The following is an 11,484-nucleotide window of genomic DNA, read 5'->3' as shown; positions in this document are numbered from 1 at the left end:
TTAATATAAACTATTAAAAGGGGTGTTTGCAAAATATATGTTCTCAAGTCCTTTTTCAAAAAAGTTGCGAAAGAAATGAAAAGAAACTGGAAAATATATGTGATCCTAAGTTCTCATAATGAAAATAAAAGAGAGAGGATTTTTAATAATATTTTTCCATGGCTTTCCATATAAAACATACACATTTGAAAAAAATGAAGATTTTTACCATCTATTTCTTTTCTTTCCTTAACTATATTCTTCCATATTTTAAAACTCGGAAACGCAATGTAAAAGTCATAAAAAAAACATGAATGAGTTGACTTGTCATTGTAATATAACACTTTTAAAATAGGGTAAAGTTAAAATACAAAGGACAATAAAAATAAAAAAGGAAAAAAGGAATCTAAATTGATCTTATATTTGGATGGTGGAGATTAATTCAAGAATAAAAATTAAATAAAAATAGATGAGAATGCTCATTTATGAAGACTTTCTCTCTCTACATGCAAGGCACATGTCAATTCCCCCATCATTTTAAAACTTCTATAACTTTTTCATACGACGTTTTTTTAGAAAATTTTTTTACCAAAATAACGAGCGTTTTTTTTATCTTTAATATGAATATCATATTGTTATATAAAAATAAAAAAAAGTTGGTGGGTTTTTTTTTTGTATTGTGTTATTTGGTTGTCCATTGTGTTTTTTAATTGGGTTTTTCTATGCATTGTGTTATATATTTTGGTCATTGTGTTTTTCAACTGATACTCATATTAAAGATAAAAATTAAAATAAAGATTACGTCACTGTGTCTTTCGTTTGTCACCGTGTCTTTGTGCTCAACATTTGCTTTATGTTGATTGTGTATAACGTTCAAGCCATTGTATAATATGTAGATTCCATTGTGTTTTACGTTATGGTCATTGTGTTATATGTATTTACCATTGTGTTTTACGTTTATGGTCATTGTGTTATATGTATTTACCATTGTGTCTTACGTTTAAGGTCATTGTGTTATATGTATTTACCATTGTGTCTTACGTTTATGGTCATTGTGTTATATGTATTTACCATTGTGTCTTACGTTTAAGGTCATTGTGTTATATGTATTTACCATTGTGTCTTACGTTTAAGGTCATTGTGTTATATGTATTTACCATTGTGTCTTACGTTTAAGGTCATTGTGTTATATGTATTTACCATTTTGTCTTACGTTTAAGGTCATTGTGTTATATGTATTTACCATTGTGTCTTACGTTTAAGGTCATTGTGTTATATGTATTTACCATTGTGTCTTATGTTTAAAGTCATTGTGTTATATGTATTTTACCATTGTGTCTTACGTTTCAAGTCATTGTGTTATATGTATTTTACCATTGTGTCTTACGTTTCAGGTCATTGTGTTATATGTATCCATTATTGTGTTTTACGTTTCATGTTAATGTGTAATATGTATTCATCATTGTGTTTAGTATTAGATAATTTGTTGGTATTTTTCATTACATTTACATATTAGTATTACACAACGGTGTTATTAGTATTAAAAAAAACACAATGATCAGTTGAAAGACACAATGGTGAAAAAACACAATAATAAACAGAAAGACACAATGACGAAAAAAGACACAATGGTAAGCAAAAAGACACAATGACGTAAATTATTTTTTAGTTTTATATAACAAAATTATACTCATATTAAACGTAAAAAAACGCTTGTTATTATGGTGAATTTTATTTAAAAAAATATCATATGAAAAAGTTATAAAAGTTATAAAATGAAGATATTAACATGTGCTTTGCATGTGGAGAGAGAAAATGTATACAATTATCTCTATACCATTTTTCCTTTGGTCCCCTACTTGACACATGTCAATTAATTATGGCTTCTCATCATTCTCATTTTAATTTCCCTTTGTAAAATAACTTGACCCTTAAAAATATATATATAATACAAAGATATCATATAAAACGATAACTCTTTATATTTTTATACATTTCACCTACATGTATTACATCTCATAATATATTAAATCAAGATGTCACTTTAACATTATTATGTGTTGTAACTCTTTTAATAATCTATAGAATTTGTTAAAAGCTATTACAATTATTTTATATCTCAGTTTTCGTCCAAACATAATATTTAATATGTAACATGTATCATCTATTTGTCTTCCAAATTGAAAGATAATCAACATTGACACATATAAACATAAAATACACAACAATCATATAAACAATTGTAAAAGACTTGTAAAAGACCAAAAAGACTTAACTTTTTCTGTATGCTTGAAAGGTACTTTTTAGTGTGTAAATTGTTCAGTTGTTCCCATCAACTTTTGTGCTATCTTCCAAATACCGTAGAAGTTTTAAAGTTAAAAGTGTAATTAAATAAAAGTATAGGGGTAGAGTGCATTAGGCCTCAAATTAATTAGTTAATATAACTTAATATAATATTAGTTGCAACCGAATATGGGCCTTAAAATACGCTACAAATATCATGGAAGGGAATAAACTGATAAAAAGAATGTAATAACTTAACTTTATAGGGAGCTTAACACTTTTAAAAGTCCATATTTACACATTTTATTTTATTTGTGTGTGACAAATATTATTACATACTTACATGTCATGGTATTCATTGTATTGACAAAACTCTTGGTGTCTCGACTCACAGTTGTAGGATGGCGAATGGCATGCGTTCAACGAATCCGTAGAAACAAATGATTGAATATGATAAAAGTTAAAGTCGAGTTGAGGATTTGAAATTTCAAGCTTTCACGTTGTATATTTCTCAGAATTTTTAGACATTTATATAGCATGAATATGTATAGCTACGACATAGGAAATGGTATTTCGATTAAATAAAACTATATTTGTACAAGTGAATTACAACAAATGTAATGCGAAGAGACTCAGATCAAACTCATCAAAAATTGAGATAAACCGTTGGTGTTAATCGGGCTTTTCAATTTTAAAAAATCGGGTTTTCATGTTCGACGGGAGCAATTTAAATCATATATTACTTTTTCATATAAACGAATGCAATTGTTAGAAATGGCTCGTGACACTTTTTGATAGTAAGCTAACATAATAATAACAGTAATGACAATAAATCAAATGTTTTATTGACTTATTTTTTTTCTTTTAGTTGTAGCAACTTATGCCGTATAACTAAATATACAATATAAAGTAGCTTTGATATGCCATTATGCCCACTATGTATTGGTTTTTAAAACTTAGTCTGTGAGTATACTTTACTCAAGACACCCCGATTTATTATTGGATCGAAGAATTAGATGTAATGACTTTGAGACCTTATTAAAATAAATATAACTTTTTAATAACATTATAGTTTATTTTTGTTGATATTATTATATAGATTCAAGTTATTCTATAAATGAGAACAAAAATGATAAAATATTTAATTAAATTAAAATTATATTGTATTTAACTAATATGATTTTATATATATAGGGTAGGGTTAACGTAAAAAACAATAATTTTGTGAGAAGCATAAGAAGAGATCTAGACCCTTGGATCTAAGATCTGGTGGTTGGGATTAGTAGTTTCTAAAAACCGTATAGTTTCCTATTTACATGGTATAATTTTCTATTTAGGTGGTTTTGTTTTATTTTAAAGCATCCTCATACTTTTCACAAAATAATTGTTTTTATTTGAACCCTCTTCTATATATATATATAAAGCAAACTGCATTTTATTAGTTATATTGATTAACACAAAATCAATGACTTCTTTTAAGTTTTTCAGTAATAGGTTCTCACACTTAAAAAAAATGTTAGGTGTTGCACATGTTTAATAGCATTGTAACTTTATTAAAATATCAAACTATTGTGCATTATATCTTTAAAATCATTAACTTAAAATGATGATCTAAACTTTGCTTTGAAGATTTGATTTGTTGGAAGGCTTTTAAACAGAAATCCCACTCCACAAATATGGTTTTAGTTGGTGGAGAGTGGAGACAAAACAATTATTTTCTTCTTTTTAATAGATACTAAAAGTAAATATTCTAAATTGAGATTTAATCTGTTTAATGCTTTAATCTCGTTTTAAAACTTAACACCAGCCGTTTATTTTTACTATTAATTTTTGAAATATGCATCCTTTCATTGGTATATATTAACAAATCATGTTTATCATATTTATAAATTTAATACTAAGTAATGATTTTTGATTTTGAATTTTTCTTAAAATAGCAAGGCTTTAAAGACAATATTTAGTGCTTCATTTCGATCATAAGCAGTTAAATTGAACCGTGAACACCCTAGTCATTATTATTAAACAAATCATTACATGAAGACATGTTATGAACATAAAATCTAACAAAAAGTAAGCGATACGACTGCATTAAATTCTTGAAGGGCTCATCACGAGTGTTGGAACTATGCTAGAAAGTAGAAAGAAGATTAGTTAATATTATTAATTTTCTTTTATCAATTTCTATAAGTTGCACGTTATATGACTCTCTATTATATATTTTAGTCCCAACCAAAAATGAAAGCATTGTGTATATATACGTTGGACACTGTGAACACATGATGTGATGCAACCTCGATGTGCTCCTAAACTTTATCGACAAGTTACTTCACTGTAGTAGTAGTATGCATCCAATCTTGAACTAGAAGTTAAGGATTGGTTTGAGGTCCTAATTCACTTATGATTTCTTTTTTTAGATATCATAAAATTTTCGTCTTCAAATATACATCAATAGATCTTTATTTTTGGCTCCGGTCATTGAAACTTTTCTAACGAATCGAGTCGGGACTATTGAACTTTATTTACCAGGTTAAGTTACCAAAATACTTTGGGTTCTTTATCCGGTTAGTAAACTCGTATGTTTTTTTTGGATTAAATCGTCATTATATCGCACAAAATTAAATACTAAGTAGAAAGTAACAAAGTAGCAGTTAAAGGATACAAGATTTAGCATACTATTCAATTAGAAACTTAACCTACCTAAGAATTATATCGATAAGCAATTCAATTATAAGAATTCAAATATAAATAACAAAGTTAAGTGATTCATGATTAAATATGTACGCTTACAGAGACGTTACAGGTCCAGTTAAACTTGATGTATGAAGCTCATGTTTAATCTCATTTAAACATAATGTTAAGTTGATTTGGAATAACCGATAAACGGATCAGCTTCGATTACACCTTAGTAAGTAACGAGATTTAATGATAGTCTAAGGTGTTAATTAAAATGTCTTTTATGTAGTTAGTAACTTAAGTACTGTTATCATGTTATGGGCCTGGCCCTCGACAGTATGAAGTGGGCTGTTCAAACCCAATAGCCCAACACCAAAAGTGGCTCCAAAATTTCATATAGTCCAGAACATGTATAGGCCGGTTTTTTAAATCCATGTCATACATTTAGTTCAAGGCATCAAGTGTGTTTTAATTTGCTCGTTATTATATCGTAAAGGGCCGCCCATACATTAGATTCATAGATTGTACTATTGTAGTGTACTTGTTCAAAACTTCAAATTACTGAATTAAAGGTGTTTTAACTTTCTTACATATTTATTTATTTATGAGAAAATCACAAAACCAGCCATTTGACTAGAAAAGTTGATAAAATGGTCTATGAATTTGTATTTACCAAGTTATTACTTATTATTTAAATAGGAAAATGTCTAACAACGTAAATATACCGGATGATGTGAGGTGGCACACATTTATTAGTTGGTTGTGCGGGTTCCTACATATTTAATACATCAAAATTACTCCATTGATCCCAGCTGGTCGCACCAAACACCATATTCTATGTAAATGTTAAGACCACCCGTAATAGATGCGTTGTGTGTTGTGTCAAGGAGGAAAACGCGGGGGGTACACCGCCCTCCCTGCGTTATGCAATTTTTTTTTTGAGTTACGTTGTATACAAAACGCGGAATAAGGGCACACAAATCAAAAAAGTAGTCGTTGGGTGGGTTTGGAGCCGTTGGGTTTTTAAAAAAAAAAATTATATTAATTATATTTATACTATATAAACAAACCAAACTCATATTTTTATACACATTCATTCCAATCTATACCAATTTACACAAATATTTATATCTTTTACACTAATATTTCTACCATCATGTTTCCAAACAACAACCAAAATATTCTCGGTTTCGGCCAATATGCCCGTCAAGGCAACCAAAATCCACAACCGAACCAATCTACCGCCCCGACGCCAACCGTACCCGTCCCGCAAATGTTTGACTCGCAAATGGCCGCCTACTTTCAATATCTACAAAACTCTATGCCAAACGCGGTGCCCGGTTTCCAAAACCCGACGGCGAACATTTTTGCCGGTTCGGGTTCTCAACCCGCCCCGGAGACCCAACTCGAGGTCGAGTTCGTGCCGGAGACACAACCCGTCCCGGAGACCGTAGGCGGTTCGAGCCAACACGGACGTTCGAAAAAACACGCAAAGAAGCCCACCGGCGAACATCGGGTTAAAAAGACGGTGATAGCGTGGAGTATCGACGAGTGCGTACTATATGCTCGTGCTTGGTGCCAGATATCGGAAGATGCCAAATGCGGTAGGTTTTTAAAATGCATTATTTTTTTTAAATTTCTTATAACAAACATTAAACTTGTAATGTTTTATTTTTTTAGCGAACTATCAAAAAATGAGGGTATTTTGGTACAAAATTATAGAGAGGTTTCACAACCTTGGCGGGGACTCGCGTCGAGAAAAAGATTCGTTACTGTCGAAATGGGGCGACATAAACACCAAATGCATGGCTTTCCATACGGTTTTCTCTCGGATGAATCGAACTAGGAGTAGCGGTGTCTCGGACGCGGAAGTCATGGATAATGCGTTGGTTGAGTTTCAACATAAGGTCGGCGGGACCTTCAACTACTTTGGCATTTGGAAAGACCTCTTGAGGTTTCACCCAAAATGGGGCTTGGTGTTGGATGCCGAAGCCGAAGCCGAAGCCAAAGACGAAGGTGGTCCGCGTAAAAAAAAGTCTAAAACATCGTCTTCGGTTGATCCAGACACGCCCCGTTCTGACGCTGGAAACTTCAACTTAAGCGATAATGACCCCGTGAATACTACCGACATGCCTCGGCCGGGGCAAAGGAAAGGGGAAAGGGGCCGGTTCGTCGTCGGCAACGGGTTCGAATCCCGAATTTGAAAGCCAATTCCAATTAATGAACTCTCGACTCCAAGATTTACACCAACTTGGAACCCAACGACTTCAAGTAACTTTGGACGCCGTCGACCTACTTCGAAGGAATGAAAGACATCGAGATTTTATCAAATAAGCTATCCGAAGACGACCCGATAGTCCAATCTCTAAAAGCCAATCGACGAGCGAAAATTTTAAAAAAATATAAATGAGTTTTAGTTTTATTAGTATTATTTATGTTTTTTTATTTTAATTTGATGTATTTTTGTTTTAATTTAGTTTAATGTATTTTTTATTTGGAAGTTTAATGTAATTTTTAATTTTATGTTAATTTATTTAAATGATTTAGTATTTAAAAAAACAAATAAAATTAATAATGACTGGGCGCCACATGGCGCATAACCCTTAGTAGTAAAGAGTTATGACTACAGCCTGTTTTTGTACAAAACCATAACTCTGACTGGGTGCCACGTAACACATGACCCCTAATAATGGATTTATAACTACACATCGTCTAACTAGCTAAGATTGGTCTGCAGGTTATAGTCAAAATAAATTAATACCAACTAGGACATTGATGAAAGATACATAAATGTATATTTTAATACGTGTGTAAAATGCATCTTGGAATGTGTAGAGAACTAGCGATGATATTCGTTGACTATGAAAGCAAACTTTTGGCTATAATAACTTAATAAGTAACCTGTCATTCCTCCTCATCAATAAAATCTCTTCATTTGTGTCTTCTCTCATAACTCTAAACTCTCTCACTCTATATCTCTCTTTCTCTCACTTTCTATATATATATATATATATATTAATTAAGAAGTGTTTGGTGTGGTTATTTGACAATGCCTGTTGAAGTTATGCCTGAGAAAACCTTCCAAGGGATGCATGGCCATGGAAAAGAAATCAACCCAATCTTCTATAGAAGGTACACTTCTTAATCTTTCAGATTAAATTCAAAACGATTACAATCTCTCTCTCTCTTTGAGGGTGAAGAATAATAGTACTAGAATTTAAAAATCATCATGACAGTATTGAAAACCAATTTACACAAGTATGAGTTGTATAAAAACTCGAATGTTCACCTTTAAAGTTTACTGTTTATGAGTTTCTGGTAAATAAGAACCTAGTTTAACACATAGTAATATATAAATATTAGTATAAACCGATAATTATAATGATAATCACGAGATTATAAATTTTACACGATAGCACAAATTCGAACATTACTCAGGCATAGTTAGGTAAACGAGGCAGAGTTAGGTAAACGGACAACAAACTGACAAGCTACGACAACAATTATATTTCGTTGCTAATTTTGTCAGTTTTTTTCTTAAATCCATGCAAATTCTTTTGTCAAATTCATGCTGAAAACCCTAATCTTGTAGTGAACATAATTTTCTTATGGTTTCATGAGTTCATCCCAATTAATCATTTTTGTCATATTTATTTAATAAATTGTGTACAATGTTTACCAAAATTGTACGTTATTATTATTATTTTTTTATACGAACACTTTGACAGCTATTGCATGTGCCTTTTCCTGCGAATTATTCGACAAACTTATGGTAAACACACACACAAATCTTCTCTTTAGGAATAACAATAAATTTATTATTATTATTATTATTATTATTATTATTATTATTATTAAAAGCTATGAAGATTTGTATTTATTTTCATATCAATATAGATCCCTGAAGTTCGGAGCATTTATTATTTTTTTCGTAAATAATGCAAGTGTTGAAATAAAAAATTCCCTTAAAACGCCTATTTGATTATTTTAATTACATCATATATCTTCTTTTGGTAATGTATGTTTCGATCTTCGTAAATTAATTGAGTTTACCAAAGACAACTAAGCACTTGTAAAAACAGATTTTTTGACAAGAAAATCTCATTTGTTTTTGGTGATATATATAGTTTTTTATTTATAATATAATCAAAATATAATATTGAATTGATAATTAATTTTACTTACTTCAAGTTAAAATGAGTGAAAAGACAATTGTCTTTGTTTCTTAAGGTTTTAACTTTGCTTTTTAAGGTTTATTTGTTCATTAACAATTAAATTAAAAACCACATTTGACTTGTTCATAGATTGGAGGGAAAGATTGCAATTGTCACTGGTGGTGCCGGTGGGATCAGTGTGGCCACGGTGAGCTTGTTTGTCAAACATGGTGCTAAAGTTGTCTTAGCGGATATCAATGACGAAATCGGGCTTTCAATCGCTAGTTCGTTGTCTCCTTTTGCTACATATGTTCATTGCGACGTGAGCTTGGAATCCGAAGTAGAAAACCTAATCGACTCAACAATCTCTCGGTATGGTCGAATTGATATATTGTTCAACAATGCTGGCGTGCTTGGAAACCAGTCCAAGCACAAAAGCATTGTTGATTTTGATGTTGATGAGTTTGACAAAGTAATGAGTGTGAATGTGAGAGGAGTTGCCCTAGGGATGAAACATGCCGCTAGGGTTATGATTCCCAAAGGGGTCGGGTGCATCATTTCAACCGCTAGTGTAGCAAGCGTTATGGGTGGCATGGGCCCACATGCATACACGGCCTCAAAGCACGCAATTGTCGGGTTAACAAAGAATGCCGCTTGTGAATTGGGAAAACATGGGATTAGAGTCAATTGCATTTCGCCTTTCGGTGTAGCAACTTCAATGCTTGTAAATGCTTGGAGAGACGAGGACGAACATGTTGAAGACGGAGAAATTAGTTTCAGAATACCAAACAAGAAAGAAATAGAAAAAACCGAGAACTTTGTGAGTAGCTTAGGAAACTTGAAGGGCACTACCCTAAAAGCCGAAGACATTGCGGAAGCGGCTCTATATCTTGCTAGTGACGAGTCTAGATACGTAAGTGGTCATAACCTTGTTGTGGATGGTGCCGTTACGACGTCTAGAAATTGTGTTAACTTGTAGGAATGAAGAGTAATAAAACCTTGGCAACTTTTTTTTAATTATAACGCATCAAGATGTTATAAAAAAACAACAATATTGTTATAAACTATTTGACATAGATATAGTGTTCTTAACTTCTTTTTCTAGCTAGAGTTGCATTTTCATATTTTATGTTGAATTTTATTTTAGATTGTGTATGCTTTTAACATTTTGCATTAACATATATATATTTTTTATAAAATATAAATCCAACTTGCTATATATTCATTTTAGCATAACATTTTACCAACTGTCATTATCAAAGTCAAAGATAGTTGGTGGGTTTAACAAGTATCGTCCAACTTTTAAGGAATTTAATTTTCTTTACAATTTATATTTTAAAAGTAAACTATATTATGCTGGTCTAAGTCAAATGTTAGGTGATTTCACAACTGTGATATCCTTTTAGATCTCTAAGTGATTTAAGGAATTGAATACGATATAAACTATACTACTATAGTTTGTATAACGTACAGATGGTATATATAACTTGGACACCTTTCTTTTAAAGATTTGTGTATGCACACGGTTTTAGCATAAATATACATGTAAATGCATGTATTGGTAAGTCCTTACCTAGCACAATGTTTAAGTCTTTTAAGATATAAGTTTACATAATAGAAAGTAGGGGTGTAAATTGTAGGTTTTTAGAATTTAGAGGGTCTGGATATCTCTTGTGAATTACGTAAAGATTGCTTTGAGATGAAATATTTGACGATATTCTTGAAAGTTCAGTCGCAAGAAAGAATATACACAATGTGTTGTGAAAACAATTCGTATCGAATTAGACCACATGCATTTCATATATAGGGGATGGACCATCACAACATTTTAGATGGTGGTCCAAGTTTATGGCTATAGCTGTTGACAATTAGACAATTACATCGGTGGGAAGACCATCAACAATAACTCAATTGCTATTGATGCCCATGTAAACACTAGTACACTACTAATGCTAAGTTATCATTGTCAATTTGTCATTTACCATTAGTGACCACTAGTAAGTTACTTATTATGTTACTTGCAACTGATTAGGGGTGAGAAAATAATCAAATTAACCGAATCGTTACCAAATTAATCGGCTTAACCAAACCAAATTAACTGAATCTAACAGCTAACTAATAATTTGGTTAATAAAGAATAAGGAGGCATGACCCATTGAACCCCGGGTTCGTTGGTGCACAAATAAAGAATAGTAATGAATAGACATGTATTTCACACCTTGCAACTCGCATAAGTTTTTCTTCTTAGTTTCTTCTTTGGTCTTAAATAACTCTACCAATATAAGTGATTAAAGTTATACTAAGCTACTAATTTGGCCAACATAAATCACTTTGGGCTAGAGACTTTAAGGTTGAATCATTAAATTAAAACAAGACTTATATATTTATTCGTATA

General features: G+C 31.3%; 1 protein-coding gene across 1 annotated transcript; it reads left to right on the top strand.

Annotated features, from left to right (window-relative positions):
* The first annotated feature begins 7,936 nt into the window (after positions 1–7,936).
* LOC143597446 (short-chain dehydrogenase reductase 2a-like) lies at positions 7,937–10,127 on the top strand. The gene is made up of 2 exons (XM_077075952.1): positions 7,937–8,067; positions 9,240–10,127. The coding sequence occupies exons 1-2, from the start codon at positions 7,985–7,987 to the stop codon at positions 10,066–10,068; spliced, it is 912 nt and encodes a 303-aa protein (XP_076932067.1). The 5' UTR covers positions 7,937–7,984; the 3' UTR covers positions 10,069–10,127.
* Positions 10,128–11,484: the final 1,357 nt, after the last annotated feature.

This window comes from Bidens hawaiensis, unplaced genomic scaffold, assembly GCF_021521415.1.
Source record: "Bidens hawaiensis isolate Kalapana, Puna unplaced genomic scaffold, B.hawaiensis_p1.1 tig00048307_1, whole genome shotgun sequence".
NCBI lineage: Eukaryota > Viridiplantae > Streptophyta > Magnoliopsida > Asterales > Asteraceae > Bidens > Bidens hawaiensis.
Note: the sequence above shows the minus strand (reverse complement) of the source record. Positions and strands in the feature narration are given on the sequence as shown.

What these genes read in the sequence shown, in the direction of transcription:
- LOC143597446 (XM_077075952.1), top strand. Translation starts at nt 7,985, where the DNA reads ATGCCTGTTGAAGTTATGCCTGAGAAAACCTTCCAAGGGATGCATGGC. An exon ending in AACCCAATCTTCTATAGAAG is followed by an intron (nt 8,068 to 9,239) that starts GTACACTTCTTA and finishes ACTTGTTCATAG; the next exon opens with ATTGGAGGGAAAGATTGCAA.